Genomic DNA, 22,649 nt, shown 5'->3' with positions numbered 1-22,649 from the left:
GACGGGGAAATGTCAGGTACTGATGACAATGTTTGTATTATTTTGAGTGTGTATAAGACAGTATGCTGTGGGATTTACAACCGTCGTTGAGCATGTGTTTACTGAACTCCAGCTGCAGTAAGACACTTTAACAGGGTCCAGGACAGTCAGCCTGCAACAGTCACACATGCATTAGCACACTTCTGAACAATGTAGGACATGACCACTGCGCTGTATTCTCCTGAATGAACGTGCACACGCAGTCTTGTTGGACGGGGATCCAGTTAGCGTGGATGACACCTTCCACCATTCTCGTAATAACTAGGCGTGAACTTTGACTGAATCTGATGTTCTCAGATACGAGTGTCATGGAATGTACGTCATTGTAGAATGACGGGTGAATTTGCCCTTTGACATTTTCCGATGCAGTCACACTTCACTGTTCTGAACTCGCTCAAAGTGACATTGCTTCCTTGCAGAAGTATTACACATTACTGTAGGCTAGACTAATTGACGCCGAGCAGTTGAAGACATCTCTATCGACGTGTCTTCATGATGACGAATGAAGGATGGAGTCCCACCAACAAAGTCCTATAGTCACTGCAGATTCACCCAGAGAAAGTGTACCTACGTAAGGATGTTTTCCACACTGATGCCCTAAGACAAGTTTATTGGGGTTAGAGAACTGGCCGTTTTGTTTAGATTCTCTGCCAAGACACTTGGTTAAACTATGAAACATTCGGTTAAAAGCTGTATAAAATGTTGACTTAAATGTGCTCCATGAAACAATTTACAGATAATTTTGTTTTCCTCACAGTTCGGCATGTACAGAGCATGAGGAGGAATAAGGGGGAATTTCCCAGCCTCTAGTTTCCAGAGAAAGCCCATGTAACACACGAACACAAAGTAGTGTTATTGTCTTCAGCCTCAGAAACGGGAAGAAGCTGCTGTTTTGATGCAACGAACGTGGCCACCTGCCAGTAAACAACTTACTCTATAGCTTCAAACAACGGATACTGTATGTCATTGACACGAAGGGCTATTTTCAGGTGGAATTGTTACATCGAGCGCCTTTAATTGAGAGAAAACAAGTTGATGTTAGAAATGTGAGTCAAACTGAGGACTTGGGAGAAAACGTGTAAATATCATCACGATACAGTGTAAACATCCACACAACCATAAGAGGGAAGAATGATGAAAATCAGGAAATCGTCAAGTAACCTGTAATTTCCTGTTGACCTCCCGTGACTTTATTTGGAATAGAAACTATAAAGCTGAACAAAATGAACAAACACTCAGTTCCCATCCATTTTACAGGTCTTTTTTAATTACAGCTTTTACAATCATTATCATTATTGTTATCATATTATATTTAATTATCCTCACTACTCTTCATTATTGATATTAGTTTAAATCATAACACAATTTGTTTTCAAAATGTACACATACAAGTAGTATATCTTAATGTCCATAATTTGAAACGTATTTACTTTTCAACCTAAAATGAAATTACAGTCAATCTTAACTAAGTATGAAATTAAAATACAGTCCAATACATACATACTGTACACACACATACATACCACACACCCACACACACACACACACACACACGCACGCACACACACACTTACCTACCTACATACAATAGAGATTATCATTTTAAAAAATGATAAAAAATAAAATACACCCATTTGACAAATTCCTTACCCAAGTTGTCACGTCATTAGATGATTGATTTCATTACTCTATGTTTTTGTTTTGGCATGCATATTAACACAAACGTTCAATTATTTTCTCTTTGTTTAACAGGATTTTGTCATAATGCACTTCACCAATTGTCCATGGTCCTTCTCATCTCATGGTGTCTGTTATGGCTTAAGAACATACAAATCAATTCCCTCATTCCCTCGCATACTCTCCCTTCATAACACCTTTTTAACCCCTATGACTCTGTCCTCATACAGCACATTGTTTCTCAACCTCTGGTCCCTGGACCGACAGCAGTCCCTGTGGTGATTCTCACCGATCCCTCAGATGTTTAGCTGTACCTGACCCTAGTGAGTACTCAAATGCTAGTTTTAATGTAAGTGCTTCCCCAAAAGAGAAGGACCATAGCTTGTGGGTCCTGAGTAAAGGAAATGCCTTAGCTCGCCTGTCCACGGTAGAAAAAGGTTGAGAAACAAAATCCTAATACCAGTTACTGAGATAGGGTATGCATGTTCTATCGACAATTCCAATCAAAGAAACGTCTATCAGGGTCATCGTTCTGTTGATCCAAATGGAAATGCAGTTTTACATCCCAATGAAAAAAACAAGAGTCATTGTGTCAATTTTCCCATTTCACACATGGAAGAAGAACTTCACACTGGGCGATGGAGTCATTTTTTACAGCATCGAACAGCTTCATGCCACAACTGTGGACTAAGACGGAGGGAGAGAGAGAGAGAGAGAGAGAGAAATGGACAGACAGACATTCACTCTATTTTAGTATCTTTTCATTCTCTCACATTGCCCTTGTTTCTTCAAGGATTCCAGAGGAATTATTTTTTGTTTGTGTTCTATTCTCCATTTTGTTGATGATCTTCATCTTTTTTTCTTCAAAAACGTTTTTTTTTTTTTGGGGGGGGGGGGGACTCTCTAAAACAAAGACAGGATAGATAAATAATGATGCAACCATAAAGTAAAACTCAATTTCAGTATGGGTCGGTTCTTGTCTGAAATGTGTTTGGAAAACTGAGATTACTGAAAGGACTGAGATATGTTTGGATGAAAGGTTACTGAAATGACTGAATTGTTTTTAGGATGACTGAGAACACTGAAATGAGCTAAATGAGTTTCAATAACTGATATGAATGACTGAAATACAGTCTGTTTGGATGCATGAGATTACTGAAATTAGTTAAATGTACTTGGATGACATGCTTGAGAGACTGAAATTCAGACAATCTTACAGAAGGTGACAAGAAACCATTCCGATTTTTTAGAAGTTGATGCTTTGTCGAGCCAAGACCCTAAGGAATTATTTCGGACTACTTTGCAAACTTGAAAACGTTAATGATATTCTTTGGCAATCAAGTATTTTTCTCACCTGATGTGCTTATCTCTAGCAGGAATATGTTCTCACTGACCCCGACTCACCCCTGGGCCCAGAGTTCACTGAAACAGACAGCATTACGATTTTCAAACACCTGTCAATGACACTAGACCTTAAGTCAATAACACTGAAATGAGTGGTCAGCATGGAACCAATGACTAATAGAGCAGGTTTCCAGTGGGAAAGACATGAAGAAGAGGACCCCCTCACCTTCACTCTGGACTTTCCTCAGGGTGACGGAGGGCGTGGAGATGGCGGAGGCACGGAAGTTGGCGGGTAATGTTTCTGAGGAGTCAGAGGTCACGCCCCGGAGGTCCTTCTCTCTGAACATCTTCCTCCACGAGGGCGAGCGTGTGAACGTCTTTGTGCCGTCCTGTCAACAAGACGCAGAGGATTGACACACAAAAAATATTGTACCATGCAATTCATTAGATTTCCCAAGTGCTAGTTAGGTATACTAAAGAACAGCATGTGGAAAAAAATACATGCACATGGGCAGGTAGCCTTGAGGTTGCTGGTTTGAATACTGGAGCTGACAAGGTAAAACAAAAAAAACAAAAAAATTGCAGTACCCTTGAGCAAGGCACTTAACCCTAATTACTCCAGGGTCGCTGTACAATGGCGACCCTGGCCTTGAACCCACTCCCTGCAGGTTTCTCAGGGGGAGTTGGGATATGCAAAAAAACAACATTTTCATTACACATCTTGTGTGTGACAGGACAAATATAAGCACCTCCCCCCAAACAGTTAATGTTGGTTGAAGCAAACTGCCTATCTTGAAAAAATGGCCTATCTTTATGAGCAATAGTCTTAAGTAACCAACTACATTTTTAAAATGCGTTTTACCTCATCTGGTCTTCTCTCAGTTCCCATGGAGATGAGGGCATTGTACTCCTTCTCCAGCATCTGCCTCGCCTGGGAGAGAAATAATGAGTGTTTTAAGATTATAATTAAGATTATCAAGTGGATTTCATGATTAAGATTATCTTGATTAAAATGTAATGACCAAACAGTTGCAGGTAAGGGAAATTAAGTAGGTTGGTGATTGTGGTGAATGAGGGTTATTGTGATTAGACTACAATAGTAGAATTGAGCGCATGTGCTCTGACTTTCTAGCATAGTGGTGAGTACCCGCATGTTCTGACCGGACTTCTAAGTTCAGGTACCTGTGTGTTCTGATTGGGTATCTGGAGGAGCAGGGCAAGGTCAGTGTAGTCAAACGTGTCGTCCAGGGCTAGGAGGGCCCCATGTACCCCACTCTCTGTGAGGTTATCTGCAAACTCCTTTAGCCCAATGGCCTGGACCCAACACATCACTCGCTCATTGGACCATACCATCACATCTACGGAGGGGGCAGAAAGCTAATACAGTGAAACAGCTAATACAGCGAAACAGCTAATACAGCGAAACAGCTAATACAGTGAAACAGCTACTACAGCGAAACAGCTATGACAGTGAAACAGCTAATACAGCGAAACAGCTAATACAGCGAAACAGCTAATACAGCGAAACAGCTAATACAGTGAAACAGCTAATACAGCAAAACAGCTAATACAGCGAAACAGCTACTACAGTGAAACAGCTAATACAGCGAAACAGCTACTACAGCGAAACAGCTAATACAGTGAAACAGCTACTACAGCAAAACAGCTACTACAGCGAAACAGCTAATACAGTGAAAAAGAGCATTTGAGAGACAGAAATAATATAATATTTTGCCATACAACATTATTTTGCAATGTCAAAATCCAAATCCCAGACGAGCCCCGAAATATATTACGGCTCAAGTTACCTGTGTGCAGTATTCTCACCTTGGTTCTGATGTTGGCTCTCATCCCTCCTCCTTTCAAGCTCCTTCCTGTCGTAGTTCAAACGCTTCAAGCACATGATGCCATAATGTAGACTTACCCTGAGAGAGAGAAAGAGGGTGAGAAAGTGAGAGAAAGAGATAGTGTTACTGTCAATGTCCTCAACACCAAAGACACAACCACTGTAAAATCCTGATGCAGACAAACTAAGGTGGAGAAGAAAATAGAAAAAATTACTCTGAAACAGAAAAGAGGAATGAAAGAAATGTTGGAAAAACCATAGGTAGAAATGTGTAACTAAGCAGAGGACACTAGACGATCCGGTATTAGCTTTGGTGTTTTCATGCGGCACACAAATTAAGGAAACAGATTTGTGCCAAATCCATACCAACATTTTTGGCATGAATCTGCTTCCATACACAGATTGCCTTTCAATGACACTAAACATGGATTGAAATTATTTGAATCCAACCTGTGGAAGCTGTCCACCATTTTGAGCTGTCCCCTCAGCTCCTTCTTGGTGAGGTGGTCCAGCATGCGAGCGTCCACCAGGGACTCCATGAAGTAGGAGCGGTACTGGGGCAGACCCAGGCTGGGAAGCCACTCATTCCCTACCCACTCATGGTTCATGTCCCCATAGGCAAGGATCTAAATAGGGGAAGAGAGAGAGAGAGAGAGAATCAATGTCCACTGAGAGACAATATATTTAAAATATCCTTCCAAAATCTCATGTGAGATACAGTACCAGTCAAAAGTTTGGACATACCTACTCATTCAAGGGTTTTTCTTTACTTTTACTATTTTCATTATAGAATTATAGTGAAGACATCAAAACTATGAAATAACACATACATAATCATGTAGTAAGCAAAAAAAGTGTTAAACAAATCAAATATATTATACATTTGAGATTCTTCAAAGTAGCCACCCTTTGCCTTGAAGACAGCCTTGCACACTCTTGGCATTCTCTCAACCAGCTTCGTGAGGTAGTCACCTGGAATGCATTTTAATTAACAGGTGTGCCTTGTTACAAGTTAATTTGTGTAATTTCTTTCCTCCTTAATGCGTATGAGGTAATCAGTTGTGTTGTGACAAGATAAAAGACCAAGTCCATATAATGGCAAAAACAGCTAAAAGAATAAAATAAAACGACCGTCCATCATTACTTTAAGACATGAAGGTCAGGCAATCTGGAAAATTTCAAGAACTTTGAAAGTTTCTTTAATTGCAGTCGCAAAAACCATCAAGCACTATGATGAAACTGTCTCTCATTAGGACCACCACAGGAAAGGAAGACCCAGAGTTACCTCTGCAGCAGAGGATACATTCATTAGAGTTACTGTAACTGCACCTTAGAATGCAGCCCAAATAAATGCTTCACAGAATTCAATTAACAGATACAGTTGAAGTCGGAAGTTTACATACACCTTAGCCAAATCCATTTAAACTCAGTTTTTCACAATTCCTGACATATAATCCTAGTAAAAATTCCCTGTTTTAGGTCAGTTAGGATCACCATTTTATTTTAAGAATGTGAAATGTCAGAATAATAGGAGAAAGAATGGTTTATTTCAGCTTTAATTTCTTTCATCACATTCCCAGTGGGTCAGAAGTTTACATACACTCAATTTGCATTTGGTAGCATTGGCTTTAAATTGTTTAACTTGGATCAAATGTTTTGGGTAGCCTTCCACAAGCTTCCCACAATAAGTTGGGTGAATTTTGTCCCACTCCTCCTGACAGAGCTGGTGTAACTGAGTCAGGTTTGTAGCCTCCTTGCTCGCACATGCTTTTTCAGTTCTGCCCACAAATTTTCTATAGGATTGAGGTCGGGGCTTTGTGATGGCCACTCCAATACCTTGACTTCGTTGTTCTTAAGCCATTTTACCACAACTTTGGAAGTATGCTTGGGGTCATTGTCCATTTGGAAGACCCATTTGCGACCAAGCTTTAACTTCCTGACTGATGTCTTGAGATGTTGCTTCAATATATCCACATAAGTTTCCTCCCTCATTATGCCATCTACTTTGGGAAGTGCACCAGTCCTCCTGCAGCAAAGCACCCTCACAACATGATGCTGCCAACCCCCTTTCTTCACGGTTGGGATGATGTTCTTTGGCTTGAAAGCCTCCCCATTTTTCCTCCAAGCATAACAATGGTCATTATGGCCAAACAGTTCTATGTTTGTTTCATCAGACCAGAGGACATTTCTCCAAAAAGTACGATCTTCGTCCCCATGTGCAGTTGCAAACCGTAGTCTGGCTTTTTTATGTCGGTTTTGGAGCAGTGTCTTTTTCCTTGCTGAGCGGCCTTTCAGGTTATGTTGATATAGGTCTCATTTTACTGTGGATATAGATACTTTAATACCTGTTTCCTCCAGCATCTTCACAAGGTCCTTTGCTGTTGTTCTGGGATTGATTTGCACTTTTCGCACCAAAGTACGTTCATCTCTAGGAGACAGAATGCGTCTCCATCCTGAGCGGTATGACGGCTGCGTGGTCCCATGGTGTTTATACTTGCATACTATTGTTTGTACAGATGAAAGGGGTACCTTCAGGTGTTTGGAAATCGGTCCCAAGGATGAAACAGACTTGTGGAGGTCTACAATAGTTTTGTCTGAGGTCTTGGATGATTTCTTTTAATTTTCCCATGATGTCAAGCAAAGAGGCACTGAGTTTGAAGGTAGGCCTTGAAATACATCCACAGGTACACCTCCAATTGACTCAAATGATGTAATTTATCCTATCAGAAGCTTCTAAAGCCATGACATATTTTGGGGGAATTTTCCAAGCTCTTTAAAGGCACAGTCAAATTAGTGTATGTAAACTTCTGACCCACTGGAATTGTGATATAGTGAATTATATGTGAAATAATCTGTCTGTAAACAATTGTTGGAAAAATGACATGTGTCATGCAAAAAGTAGATGTCCTAACTGACTTGCCAAAACTGTAGTTTGTTAAAAAGAAAATTTTGGAGTGTTTGAAAAACAAGTTTTTATAACTTCTTATGGCTGGGGGGGATGTATTGAGTAGCTTGGATGAATAAGGTGCCCAGAGTAAACTGCCCTCTACTCAGGCGCAGAAGCTAAGATATTAATATTATTAGTAGATCTGGATAGAAAACACTCTGAAGTTTCTAAAACTGCTTTAATGATGTCTGTGAGTATAACAGAACTCATATGGCAGGCATAAACCTGAGAGAAAAACCCAACCAGGAAGTGGGAAATCTGAGGTTTGTCGTTTTTCAACCCATTGCCTATTGAATATACATTGTCTATGGGGTCATATTGCACTTCCTAAGGCTTCCACTAGATGTCAACAGTCTTTAGAACCTTGTTTCAGGATTCTACTGTGAAGGAAGAGGGAATGAGAGCTCTTTCAATCAGGTGTCTGCCATGAGCTGATCACGCGCGCTCCCGTGAGAGGTTGCTGCGTTCCTTTTCATTTCTAAAGACAAAGGAATTCTCCGGGTTGGAACATTATTGAAGATTTATTTAATGCAACCGCTGTGTCAGATTTTTTTTTTACTTTGCGAAAAAAGCACACCATGAAATAATCTGAGTAGAGCGCTCAGACACAAAACAAGCCATACAGATATCCGCCATGTTGTGGAGTCAACAGAAGTCAGAAATAGCATTATAAATATTCACTTACCTTTGATGATCTTCATCAGAATGCACACCCAGGAATCCCATTTCCACAATAAAAGTTTGTTTTGTTCGATAAAGTCCATAATTTGTCCAAATACCTCCTTGTTGTTCGCGCATTTTGTTCACAAATCCAAATTCATGAGGCGCAATCACTAGGTTCAGACGAAAAGTCAAAAAGTTCCGTTGCATTCCATAGAAACATGTCAAACGATGTATAGAATCAATCTTTAGGATGTTTTTAACCTCTTCATCCTACCCCCTCCTTTTTCGAACATTCTGTTAAAAATCGCGCAACTTTTCAGCGTCCTGCTACTCATGCCAGGAATATAGTATATGCATATGATTAGTATGTGTGGATAGAAAACACTCTGAAGTTTCTAAAACTGGTTAAATCACGGCTGTGACTATAACAGATCGTGTGTTTCATCGAAAAGCGCAAGAAAAACTGCTCTCTGAAAGCTAAAAATAATTTCCATGCGTCACTTTCATGGGTTGTTAAAAGGGCACAAAATTAATTATGGACCTACATGCAATTCCTACAGATTCCACACAATGTCGCCATTGTCGTCATTTTCCGGGGAGTTTCTTGTTGGTAAATCCAACTAACTGGATTCAATTTCTTCCGGTCTCCGCCAGGATGTTTTGAAGTGCACATTTTCAGCCATTGATTTGAAGACGAGGAGCTATTGAATACACATCGCCCTGTAATCATTTTGATAGATTATAAACGTTTACTAATACCTAAAGTTGGATTACAAAAGTATTTCGAAGTGTTTTGTGAAAGTTTATCGTCGACTTTTTTAATTTTAAAAAATGACGCTGCGTTTTAAAACGATGTTTTTTTCTGAATTACACAGCTTCCATAGAAAGCTATTTTGGGTATATATGGACCGATTTAATCGAAAAAAAAGACCCAATAGTGATGTTTATGGGGCATATAGGAGTGCCAAGAAAGAAGCTCGTCAAAGGTAATGAATGTTTTATATTTTATTTCTGCGTTTTGTGTAGCGCCGGCTACGCTAAATCTTTGTTTACGTCGCATTCAGGCATTTTGGGGTGTTGCATGCTATCAGATAATAGCTTCTCATGCTTTCGCCGAAAAGCATTTTAAAAATCTGACTTGTTGGCTAGATTCACAACGAGTGTAGCTTTAATTCAATACCCTGCATGTGCATTTTGATGAACGTTTGAGTTTTAACGAGTACATTTAGCATTTAGCGTAGCGCATTTGCATTTCCAGGTGCCTACTTGAGACATCTGCGTCTCAAGTAGGAGAAAGAAGTTTTTAAGGAGAATTGGATCTATAATTCCAAGTATAACACTTGTATCTTTTATCAATGTTTATTATGAGTATTTTTGGAAATTGATGTGGCTCTACAAAATCACTGGATGTTTTGAAACTACTGAACATAACGCGCCAATGTAAACTGCGATTTTTGGATATAAATATGAACTTTATCGAACAAAACATACATGTATTGTGTAACATGAAGTCCTATGAGTGTCATCTGATGAAGATCATCAAAGGTTAGTGATTCATTTATCTCTATTTCTGCTTTTTGTGACTCACCTAACATAATCGTTTAGCATGCTTCCGTCGTAAAGCCTTTTTGAAATTGGTTTATCTTTAAAATGGTGTAAAATACTTGTATGTTTGAGTTATTTTAATTATGAGATTTCTGTTGTTTGAATTTGGCGCCCTGCACTTTCACTGGCTGTTGTCATACTGATCCCGGTAGTGGGATCTAAGCCATAAGAAGTTTTAATGACTCCAACCTAAGTGTATGTAAACTTCCGACTTCAACTGTACATCTCAATATCAACTGTTCAGAGGAGACTGCGTGAATCAGACCTTCGTGGTCAAATTGCTGCAAAGAAACCACTACTAAAGGACACCAATAATAAGAAGAGACTTGCTTGGGCCCAAAAACACAAGCAATGGACATTAGACCGGAAATCTGTCCTTTATTCCGAGGAGTCCAAATTTAAGATCTTTGGTTCCAGCCGTCGTGTCTTTGTGAGACGCAGAGTAGGTGAACGGATGATATCCACATGTGTTGTTCCTACCGTGAAGCATGGAGGACGAGGTATGATGGTGCTTTGCTGGTGACACTGTCAGTGATTTATTTAGAATTCAAGGCACACTTAACCAGCATGGCTACCACAGCAATCTGCAGCAAAACGCCATCCCATCTGGTTTGCGCTTAGTGGGACTATCATTTGATTTTCAACAGGACAATGACCCAAAACACTATTTGACCAAGAAGGAGAGTGATGGAGTGCTGCATCCGATGACCTGGCCTCCACAAATCAAATCAAATGTATTTATATAGCCCTTCGTACATCAGCTGATATCTCAAAATGCTGTACAGAAACCCAGCCTAAAACCCCAAACAGCAAGCAATGCAGGTGTACCCAACCTCAACCCAATTGAGATGGTTTGGGATGAGTTGGACTGCTGTGTGAAAGAAAAGCAGCCAACAAGTGCTCAGCATATGTGGGAGCTCCTTCAAGACTGTTGGAAAATCATTCCTCGTGAAGCTGGTTGAGAGAATGCCAAGAGTGTGCAAAGCTGTCATCAAGGCAAATGGTGGCTACTTTGAAGAATCTAAAATATAACATATATTTTGATTTGTTTAACACTTTTTTGGTTACTACATGATTCCATATGTGGTATTTCATAGTTGTGATATTCTACAATGTAGAAAATAGTAAAAATAAAGAAAAACCCTTGAATGAGTAGGTGTGTCCAAACTTTTGACTGGTACTGTAGATAGATAGAGAGAGTTAACTTCAATTCTAGTCCTGAGTATAGTCTATACTTTATTTTGAAGCGGACAAAAAGTCTGTAAAAAAGTATTGATCAAAATCTAAGGAAAATGCCCAAATTGCTGTATCGGATTTATGGCCTGTTTACAATGTGATATCATTGATTTAATTTCCTGTTCATGACAATAGTATTCATGACAAAAACTACAATAATATCTCACCTGGTCCCAGCTGAACTCCTTCACTTCCTTCAGTGGAGGCAAAGGAAAGGGATAGAGAGAGAAAGGGATAGAGGTGGAGGGAGAGGGAAAGGAACGATTGCCAGGACGTGTTTTTACGGTAAATGACAGGAGGCGTTATGGAGAAGAAAAGATGTAAGGAAGGAAGGGCAGAAGGAGGAATAGTTTGTTAGTGAATGAAAATTAGTTGGAGAAACACTACACTCAAAGAGAATTTGGGGGAGTAGTGGGGAAAAGGTGCAGCGACACATGCCTAATCAGAGACAAAGACAAGGAAAACAAATTGTAAATGGAATTTCATTCAGCATAGTCTCAAGTTGCTTGTTGATTTCAAGCAAGTTATATGTGTACCATCAATTCTTATACAGTTAGGAATTAATAGAATACTGTTAGATAATTGAGTTGCACGAAAGTTTTGGGATGTCTTAATTCGTCAAACATAGATTAAATCACTTTTGAAATAAGATAGTGTGTGGGAGAAGTAAAAGCAAATATAAAAAGAGAGAGATAGGCAAAACAACTTACTGGTTTTATGGCAGCGGTCAGTGACTCCATTTCGGCATGAGTCATCCATATATCACTCGTCGACTGTGATGTCATCGAGGACAATTTGAGATTCAGATGGAAAAATAATAAGGATATGTTTACAGTTTGCATACATTTTCACTCAGACTTATTCAAACTTCTATATGTGCAGCAAGTATGTTACTGAACATATGCTAATGTTTGTGTGCGTGTTTGTGAGTGTATATGCTTTAACACTTACGGAGCGTGTGCTGGCCGGTGCCGAGGGGCTGGTGAGGGACACCATCTCCTGGATGGCCAGGCGCAGTTTCAGGCGGTGCAGGGGGTTACTGATGCCAATCTCCCGCTGGATCTCTGTGTCCGACAGGTTGGCCATGATGGCACCGCTCTTCACATTGGCACGACATGCTGCCACATACCAGGCGGGCATGCCCACCCACAACTAAGAGGAAGAGGAAAAGGAAGAGGAGGGGGAAGATGTATCTGCTTTGGGAATATTTACAAAAATATTCCCTGCCAATAAGGATGCATTTAATATGTTCATCATGTACAGTACATTATTCAGATTCATTCATAGTAAGATGGAGCACCTTCAGGTAAAACAATGCACATGATTTCCTCCCAGATAGTTAACCAGTGAGACTTCATACCTCAAGCCATGTAACCACCGTGGGGCCATCCCATGAAGCGAAGGGAAGACCCTGGCGACAAGCTTCTTCTAGCAGGTCGTGCTTCTTCTTGCTGCGGCGATCTTTCTCCACGGTGCCAGTTCCCATCTTGGCCAGGCCCAGGGGGTCAGCTGAGCCCAGGTCATCGGAAGGTGTGGAGGCTGAGGTCAAAGGTCATGTGAGAAACTACTCCCCATGATTACTGGACAATCTCTCTTGCCATAAATCATTTGTTTTTCTTCTAAAAACACAGAAAAATGCTACCCTGGTTGATTATTTAAAAGAATATTGAGTATAACTGTGTACACTGAGTATACCAAACATTAGGAACACATTCCTAATATTGAGTTGAACCTCAATTAGTCGGGGCATGGACTCTACAAGGTGTTGAAAGCGTTCCACAGGGATGCTGGCCTATGTTGACTCCAATGCTTCCCACAGTTGTGTCAAGTTGGCTGGATGTCCTTTGGGTAGTGAACCATTCTTGATACACACAGGAAACTGTTGAGTGTGAAAAACCCAGCAGCATTGCAGTTCCTGACACAAACCGGTGCACTTGGCACCGACTACCATACCCCATTCAAAGGCACTTAAATCTTTTGTTTTGCCCATTCACCCTCTGAATGGCACACATACAGTGGCTTGCGAAAGTATTCACCCCCCTGGATTTTTTCCTATTCTGTTGCCTTTCAACCTGGAATTAAAATAGATTTTTGGGGGGTTTGTATCATTTGATTTACACAACATGCCTACCACTTTGAAGATGCAAAATATTTTTTATTGTGAAACAAACAACAAAATGAAAACTTGAGCGTGCATAACTATTCACCCCCCCCCCCCCCCCCCCCCCCCCCAAAGTCAATACTTTACGACTCGCTCATCGCCTTGACCATTCAGATCGATGGGCAACTACGGGAATGAAGGAAGGAGAGGAGATTCCATTTCACTCGCCCGCCCAAGGATTCCACCTCGCCTCCGAGGCATCCCTGAGGACCCCAATGGCTCTGTTACCGAGAGAACCCGAGGCTACCCGAGTTCCCACGAGAGTCTACGAAGTCTGCCGATTCACCTCTTCCCGAGCCAAAGCAACTAGGCAGAGCTAGGCTGTCTCCAGCTGAATGGCTATACAGGCTTCACACTAAGAGTTGTCTGTATTGTGGGAAGACTGGTAATTTTGCCTCCACCTATCCACTAAAAGACCAGGCTCACCAGTAGGAGCGAGTACTCTGGTGGGCCATACGGAGAACTTTTGTTCTACCCTGACTCACACCCCTTTTCATGCCAGTCGAAATCTCATCAGGTAGTCATCGACTCTGGGGCCAATGAGAGCTTTATGGAAGATACCCTGGTGTCCGAGCTGGGCATCCCCACCCTGCTGGTCATCTATGAACATTTGAACATCTTGGCCATGTTCTGTTATAAACTCCACCCGGCACAGCCAGAAGAGGACTGGCCACCCCTCATAGCCTGGTTCCTCTCTAAGTTTCTTCCTAGGTTCTGGCCTTTCTAGGGAGTTTTTACTAGCCACCGTGCTTCTACACCTGCAGTGCTTGCTGTTTGGGGTTTTAGGCTGGGTTTCTGTACAGCACTTTGAGACATCAGCTGATGTAAGAAGGGCTTTATAAATACATTTGATTTGATTTGGACGGGCACTCTATAGGCCGGGTCATCCACAATACCACCCCCATCAACCTACGTGTATCAGGGCACCACAGCAAGACGATCCAATTCCTGCTCATTAAGTCTTATCAGGTTCCCGTGGTATTAGGATTCTCTTGGCTCCAGCTAGTGCCATCATGGGCTGGAGCCTGTTTTGCCACGCTCATTTCCTGGAGTCAGCGCAGCCTGACCCAGGACATCTTCCTGGGGGCTCGAAAGTTGCCCCGGACCTCTCCACCAGGACCTCAGGGAGGTGTTCAGTAAGGCCCGGGCCACCGACCGCACCGACCCTATGACTGCGGGATAAACTGATCTTTTTCCTGACGCGGTCCACTCCTCCAGGCTTGCCTGCCACTCGGGTTCCCATCGGACCCTGGCCTTTGTGCGACAATGGTTTTGTGCGACGCCCATCATCGTTCCTGACATCTCCATGTTTGTTGACACATGTACTATCTGTGCACCGAACAAGACTTCTCGGCAAGCACCGGCTGGTCTCCTTCAACCTCTGCCTGTCCCTCACCGTCCTTGGTCTCACATATCCCTGGACTTTGTCACGGGTCTCCCTCCGTTTGAAGGCAATCCCAACATCCCGACAGTAGTGGACCGGTTTTCCAAAGCCGCTCACGTCATTCCTCTCCCCAAACTACCCTCTGCCAAAGAGACGGCCCAGCTCATGGTGCAGCACGTCTTCCGGATCTATGGACTCCCAGTGGACATGGTCTCCGATTGGGGTCTTCAGTTCTTGTCCTGGTTCTGGAAGGCGTTCTGCACACTCATTGGGTCATCGGTCAGCCTGTCCTCCAGGTTCCATACCCAGTCCACTGGCCAGTCGGAGCGAGCCAACCAAGACCTGGAGATGACTCTTCGCTGCCTGGTCTCCGCCAACCCCACCACCTGGAGCCAACAACTAGTGTGGGTCAAATACCCCTGCAACACCCTTCCTTGCTCTGCCACTGGTCTCTCGCCCTTTGAACGTTTCCTGGGTTCTCAGACTCCGGTCTTCCCTGAGCAAGAGGAAGAGGTCGGCATATATTCAGCTCAGATGTTTGTCTGCCGCTGTTGTCGTACCTGGAAGAGAGCCCGGTCGGCCCTTCTCAAGACCACCTACACATATCGACGACAAGCGGACTGCCACCGGACCCTGGCATTGTCATGGGCAGAAGGTATGGCTGTCCACCCGGGATCTGCCCCTCCGTGTGGAGTCCCTTAAACTTTCCCCCCGGTATATCGGCCCTTTCCCCATCTCCAAGGTCATTAGCCCCTCTGCTGTTTGTCTTCTGTTGCCCTGTACCCTCCATATACATCACACTTTTCATGTGTCTAGAATCAAACCCATGTCTCACAGCCCTTTGTCTCCTGTTTCCTGATCCTGAGATTGCCTGCCATTCTGTACCTTTTGGACTCTGATCTGGATTACCGACCTCTGCCTGCCCTTGACTTGTCGTTTTGCCTACCCCCTGTTCTAGTAATAAACTTTTGTTACTTCGACACTGTCTGCATCTGGGTCTTCCCTAAAACGTGATATAGTCAGTATATGTCGTGGAAAGAGCAGGTGTCCTTAATGTGTTGTATACTTAGTGTATATTAGTGTATACTTTATAAGTAAACAGTTTGTGTGCAAAATACAGGCGACCTTACATTGTTTCTAACCCTCACACCCCACACACACGGTCAACCGGTGGTGAAAAGTACTTAAGGAAAAATACTTTAAAGTTCTACTTAGGTATTTTTGGGGGGTGTCTGTACTTTACTTAACTATTAACATTTCGAAATAACAATTAGTATTTTTTACTCCATACATTTTCCCTGACACCCAAAAGTACTAGATACATTTTGACAGGAAAATTGTCCAATTCACACACTTATCAAGAGAACATCGCTGGTCATCCCTACTGCATCTGATCTGGCAGACTCACAAAACACAAATGCTTCATTTGGAAATTATGTGTTAAAAAAATATTTTAAAAATGATGCTGTCTGGTTTGCTTAATATAAGGTATTTGAAATGATTTGATACTTAAGTACATTTTAGCAAATCCATTTACTTTTGGTACTTAAGTTTTTTTTTAAACAAATACTTTTAGACTTTTACTCAAGTAGTATTTTACTGAGTGACTTTTAGTTTTACTTGAGTCATTTTCTGTTAAGGTATCTTTACTTTTACTCAAGTATGACAATTTAGTATTTTTTCCACCACTGTGGTCAACTCTCTATATTGACTTACCCAGAGAGGCAGACTGACTCCCAGGTCCTCCGATCCTCCCCTTCTCCTTCTTCCCAAACAGGCGTCCAATGGAGGACTTGATGCTCTTCTTCTTGCTGGCTTTGTGGAGAGAGTCCTGACTACTGGTGGTTACAAATTAATCACAGAACATCACTGGTGAACAAAAAATGCAACCATTTCAAATAAGGAAATCAGACAATTGAAATAAATTCATTAGGCACTAATCTATGGATTTCACGACAGGGAATAGAGATATGCATCTGTTGGTCACAGATACCTTTAAAAAAAGGTAGGGGCGTGGATCAGAAAAACCAGTCAGTATCTGGTGTGACCACCATTTGCAGTGCAACACATCTCCTTCGCATAGAGTTGATCAGGCTGTTGATTGTGGCCTGTGGACTGTTGTCCCACTCCTCTTCAATGGCTGCACGCAGTTGCTGAATATTGGCGGGAACTTGAACACTCTGTCGTACACGTCGATCCGGAGTATACCAAAGAGCTCAATTTAGTGACATTTCTGGTGAGTATGCAGGCCATGGAAGAACTGGGACGTTTTCAGCTTCCAGGAAATGTGTACAGATCCTTGCGGCTTGGGGCTGTAAATTATCATGTTGAAACGTGAGGTGAGGGGGGCGGATGAATCGCACGACAATGGGCCACAGGATCTCATCAGGGTATCTCTGTGCATTCAAATTGCCATCGATAAAATGCAATTGTGTTGGTTGTCCGTAACTTATGCCTACCCATACCATAACCCCAACGCCACGATTGGGCACTCTGTTGACAACGTTGACATCAGCAAACCGCTCTCCCACGCGACGCATAAACGTGGTCTGCAGTTGTGAGGCCAGTTGGACGTACTGGCAAATTCTCTAAAACGACGTTGGAGGCGGCTTATGGTAGAGAAATGAACATTAAATTATCTGGCAACAGCTCTGGTGGACATTCCTGCAGTCAGCATGCCAATTGCACACTTCATCAAAACGTGACACATCAGTGGCATTTTGTGACAAAACTGCACATTTTAAAGTGGACTTTTATTGTCCCTAGCACAAGGTGCATCTGTGTAATGATCACGCTGTTTAATCAGCTTCTTGATATGTGACACCTGTCAGGTGGATGGAGTATCTTGTCAAAGGAGAAATGCTCACTAACACTTACTAATACTTTACATGTTGAGTTTATATTTTTGATCATTATACATGATGGTCACTGAAATAGTTGGTTATCCAGCCTACTTTATATCCATTCTATTGGCATTAATATATTTTATTTTTTATTTTATTCAACCTTCATTTCAATACGGAGTGATATACTTTCCATTACCTAGCTTCCCAGCAAACACACATTGTCTCAATGTTGACTAAAGTAACAACTGTACCTGCGGAATTCGCGGTGATCATCCAGCCCAGCCCCTGGGTGTGTGTGAGTCATTCTATCCAATCGCAGAGCACGAGGAACCGGAGGAGGGGTGGAGTCAATCAAGGCTAGCGCCCGGCAGTCGTCGCCCTCTTTGCTGTTCTGTATTGACAGACAATCAGCTCAAGTGAGTCACTGTAGACAACTATTTTAATCAAATCCCAAATAAAATAAAATAAAATAGTCTTGGTGACATACACATGGCTGGCAGATGTTATTGCGAGTGTGGCGAAATGCTTATGCTTCTAGATCTGACAGTGCAGCAGTATCTAACAGGTAATATCTAACAATTCCACAACAAAACCTAACAAGTTCCACAAAACCTAATACACACAATCTAGTAAAGGAATGGGATGAGAATATATAAGTATAAAATATATGGTTGAGCAGTGAGAGAGTGGCTAAGATGCAATAGATAGTAAAGAATAGATAGTGAAGGATACAGTATACAGTATATACATATGACATTCTTAAAGTGGCATAATTCAAGTGACTAGTGTTCCACCTATTAAAGTGGCTTATGATATCAAGTCTGTAGGTAGGCAGCTGCCTTTCTGTGCAAGTGCTGGCTGTTTAACAATCTGATGGCATTGAGATTGTTTTTCAATCTCTCTGTCCCAGCTTTGATGCACCTGTACTGATCTCGCCGTCTGGATGGAAGCGGGGAGAACAGGTAGTGGCTCGGGTGGTTGTTGTCCTTAATTATCTTTTTTTGCCATCCTGTAACATTTTTTTTTTTTTTTTTTCACCAGGTAGACAAGTTCTCATTTACAATTGCGACCTGGCCAAGATAAAGCAAAGTAGTTCGACACATACAACAACACAGAGTTACACGTGGAGTAAAACAAACATACAGTCGAAAAATAAGTATATATACGATGTGAGTGTAACAGTATAACTTTAGACCGTCCCCTCGCCCATACCCGGGCGCGAACCAGGGACCCTCTGCACACATCAACAAAAGTCACCCACGAAGCATCGTTACCCATCGCTCCACAAAAGCCACGGCCCTTGCAGAGCAAGGGGAACTACTACTTCAAAGTCTCAGAGCAAGTGACGTCACCGATTGAAACACTATTTAGCGTGCACCACTAACTAAGCTAGCCGTTTCACATCCGTTACATGAGCAAATGAGGTGAGATAAGGGAGGTAAAGGCAAAAAAAAGCCATGGTGGCGAAGTAAATACAATATAGCAAGTAAATACAATATAGCAAGTAAAACACTGGAATGGTAGATTTGCAGTGGAATAATGTGCAAAGAAGAAATAAAAATAATGGGGTGCAAAGGAGCAAAATAAATAAATAAATAAATACAGTAGGGGAAGAGGTAGTTGTTTGGCCTAAATTATAGATGGGCTATGTACAGGTGCAGTAATCTGTGAGCTGCTCTGACAGCTGGTGCTTAAAGCTAGTGAGGGAGATAAGGGTTTCCAGTTTCAGAGATTTTTGTAGTTCGTTCCAGTCATTGGCAGCAGAGAACTGGAAGGAGAGGCGGCCAAAGGAAGAATTGGTTTTGGGGGTGACCAGATAGATATACCTGCTGGAGCGCGTGACATCAGGTGTTATAGGTGTCCTGGAGGGCAGGTAGTTTGCCCCCGGTGATGTGTTGTGCAGACCGCACCACCCTCTGGAGAGCACTGTGGTTGTGGGCGGTGCCGTTGCCGTACCAGGCGGTGATACAGCCCAACAGGATGCTCTCAATTGTGCACCTGTAAAAGTTAGTGAGGGTTTTCGGTGACAAGCCACATTTTTTCGCCATCTTCACCACACTGTCTGTGTGCGTGGACCATTTCAGTTTGTCGGTGATATGTACACCGAGGATCTTAAATCTTTCCACCTTCTTCACTGCTGTCCTGTCGATGTGGATAGGGGTGTGCTCCCTTTGCTGTTTCCTGAAGCCCACGATCATCTTTTTTGTTTTGCTGACATTGAGTGAGAGGTTCTTTTTTATCACACTCCGAGGGCCCTCACTTCCTCCCTGTAGGCTGTCTCGTCGTTTAGTCATTTAGTTCAGTTACCTTAGCTTTCTTGGGAACAGGAAAAATGGTTGCCATCTTTAAGCATGTGTGGACAGCAGACTGGGATAGGGATTGATTGAATATGTCCGTAAACACTCCTCCTGCGCATGCTCTGAGGATGCCGCTAGGGATGCCGTCTGAGGCTGCAGCCTTGCGAGGGTTAACACGTTTAAAAGTTTTACTCACGTCGGCCACGGAGAAGAAGAGCTACCACAGTATTTGGTAGCAGGCCGTGTCAGTGGCACTGTATTGTCCTCAAAGCACGCAAAGAAGTTGTTTAATTTGTCTAGGAGCAAGACGTCGATGTCCGAGACGGGGCAGTTTTTTTTTTGTAATCAGTGATTGTCTGTAGACCCTGCCACATGCATCTTGTGTTTGAGCCGTTGAATTGCGACTCCACTTTGTCTCTATACTGACACTTTGCTTGTTTGATTGCCTTACGGAGGGAATAACTACACTGTTTGTATTTGGTCATGTTTCCAGTCGCCTTGCCATGATTAAATGTGGTGGTACGTGCTTTCAGTTTTGCGCAAACGCTGCCATCAATCCACAATTTCTGGTTAGGGAAGATTTTAATAGTCAGAGTCCACGTATACATCAATGTTATTGTCTGAGGCTACCTGGAACATATCTCAGTCCACGTGATCGAAGCATCTTGAAGCATGGAATCCGATTGGTCAGACCAGCGTCAGATAGCCCTAAGCACGAGCGCTTCCTGTTTTTAGTTTCTGCCTATAGGAGGGGAGCAACAAGATGGAGTCATGGTAAGATTTGCCAAAAGGAGGGCGGGGGAGGGCCTTGTATGCATCGTGGAAGTTAGAGTAGCAGTGGTCGAGTGTCTCTCTGATTAATGCCCTCCTTGCCTGGTCAGTGAGTTTTGGTGGGCGGCCCTCTCTTGGCAGGTTTGTTCTGGTGCCATATTCTTTCCATTTTTTTTATAATGGATTTAATGGTGGTCCGTGGGATGTTTCAGATATTTTTTATAACCCAACCCTTATATTGCAGACCCTGGGACCTTTCAGAACAGGTGTAGATATACTGAGATCATGTGACAGATCATGTGGCACTTAGATTGCACACAGGTGGACTTTATTTAACAAATGATGTGACTTCTGAAGGTAATTGGTTGCACCAGATCTTATTTAGGGGCTTCATAGCAAAGGGATGAATACATATGCACACACAACTTTTCAGTTTTTCATTTTTTAGAATTTATTTAAACAAGTTATTTTTTCATTTGACTTCACCAATTTGGACTATTATGTGTATGTCCATTACATGAAATCCCCCCAAAAATCTATTTAAATTATAGGTTGTAATTCAACAAAATAGGAAAAACACCAAGGGGATGAATACTTTTGCAAGGCACAGTGTATATATTATTATTATTATTATTATTTGGTATTATTTACCCCTTTTTCATGATATACAATTGGTAGTTAAAGTCTTGTTGTCACATCTGCCCCTGCCACACCCCCTAGTGGACATCCAGTGTCTCATTGACCTGCAGCCATTCCCCCCAGTTCCATCTCCCTCTCCCTTTCTCTGTGTGTGTGTGTGTTTGGAGACAGGTGTGCTGGAGTCAGAGCAGTTCCCCACCAGCTGCAACCCGTTCCATAATCAAGACCTCCACAAATACTCAGTCCTGCCACTTCCACTCTGCTAGATCATAATCTCTGCTCAGTCAGTATTATGCTTCTAGCCTTTTATGATTATTCAAGCTCCAGTTTCCCTGCTGTGCCTGTTTCCCTGCCGGACGCTGTTATCCTCTCACTGCAGTTTTGCCGCTCTGACTCTGGTACCCGTCTCCTCTCACCACCCTGCTACCCTGTTTTGAATTCAGCTCACCATCACTTCCTTGGATATCACTTCGGACCTGTTAACCCTGTCTCAACCCAGCTCACTCCAACCTCAGCCTCCACATCTGCTTTCCTACAACCCACCCAAGCTTCGTCTGACCTGCACTCCTCTCTCCCTGTGTTGCAGTAAATATCTTGGTTCATTCATTCTTGTTTCCTGGTCTGAGTCTGCTCTTGGGTTCCCCTGTGTTGCTCCGCGTAACACTTGTCCCATCACTGCAACTCCCGTACTGACTCAGGATAGGCGAATGTCGAGAGCAATGTGTTCTCTGAAACACGACCCTACCAAGCTGCACTGCTTCTTGACACACTGCTCGCTTAACCCGGAAGCCAGCCGCACCAATGTGTCGGGGGAAACATCATCCAACTGGCGACCGAAGTCAGCTTGCAGGCGCCCGGACCACCACAAGTAGTTGCTAGAGCGTATTAGGACAAGGAAATCCCGGCCGGCCAAACCCTCCCCTAACCTGGACGACGCTGAGCCAATTGTGTGCCACCTCATGGGTTTCCCGGTCATGCCCGGCTGTGAATCAGCCTGGGATTGAACCCGGGGCTGTAGTGACGCTTCAAGCACTGCGATGCAGTGCCTTAGTGCCTGTGCCACTCAATAGGCCCGAGGTACACACTTGTCTATATAAGGTCCCACAGTTGAAAGTGCATGTCAGAGAAAAAAACAAACCCTGAGGTCGAAGGAATTGTCCGTAGAGACAGGATTGTATCGAGGAACAGATCTGG

The 22,649-nt window shown here is 42.7% G+C and overlaps 1 protein-coding gene across 2 annotated transcripts in view; it reads right to left on the bottom strand.

The window, feature by feature from the left end:
* Positions 1–2,195: 2,195 nt before the first annotated feature.
* LOC139368184 (liprin-alpha-3-like) overlaps positions 2,196–22,649 on the bottom strand; it is a 39,627-nt gene continuing 19,173 nt past the window's right edge. Inside the window, exons 18-30 of one of the 2 annotated variants that reach the window (XM_071106816.1) lie at positions 18,000–18,139; positions 16,619–16,740; positions 12,718–12,896; positions 12,309–12,509; positions 12,068–12,130; positions 11,525–11,551; positions 5,357–5,532; positions 4,888–4,985; positions 4,243–4,418; positions 3,923–3,991; positions 3,287–3,449; positions 3,071–3,138; positions 2,196–2,403 (exon numbers count right to left, since the gene is read on the bottom strand). In XM_071106816.1, coding sequence (XP_070962917.1) covers positions 3,086–3,138; positions 3,287–3,449; positions 3,923–3,991; positions 4,243–4,418; positions 4,888–4,985; positions 5,357–5,532; positions 11,525–11,551; positions 12,068–12,130; positions 12,309–12,509; positions 12,718–12,896; positions 16,619–16,740; positions 18,000–18,139 — 1,467 coding nt within the window. In that variant the 3' untranslated portion in view covers positions 2,196–2,403; positions 3,071–3,085. Of the gene's footprint in view, positions 2,404–3,070; positions 3,139–3,286; positions 3,450–3,922; positions 3,992–4,242; positions 4,419–4,887; positions 4,986–5,356; positions 5,533–11,524; positions 11,796–12,067; positions 12,131–12,308; positions 12,510–12,717; positions 12,897–16,618; positions 16,741–17,999; positions 18,140–22,649 lie in introns of those variants that run through there. The other variant, XM_071106817.1, reaches the window with a different exon arrangement.

This window comes from Oncorhynchus clarkii, chromosome 16, assembly GCF_045791955.1.
Source record: "Oncorhynchus clarkii lewisi isolate Uvic-CL-2024 chromosome 16, UVic_Ocla_1.0, whole genome shotgun sequence".
Taxonomy (NCBI): domain Eukaryota; kingdom Metazoa; phylum Chordata; class Actinopteri; order Salmoniformes; family Salmonidae; genus Oncorhynchus; species Oncorhynchus clarkii.
Note: the sequence above shows the minus strand (reverse complement) of the source record. Positions and strands in the feature narration are given on the sequence as shown.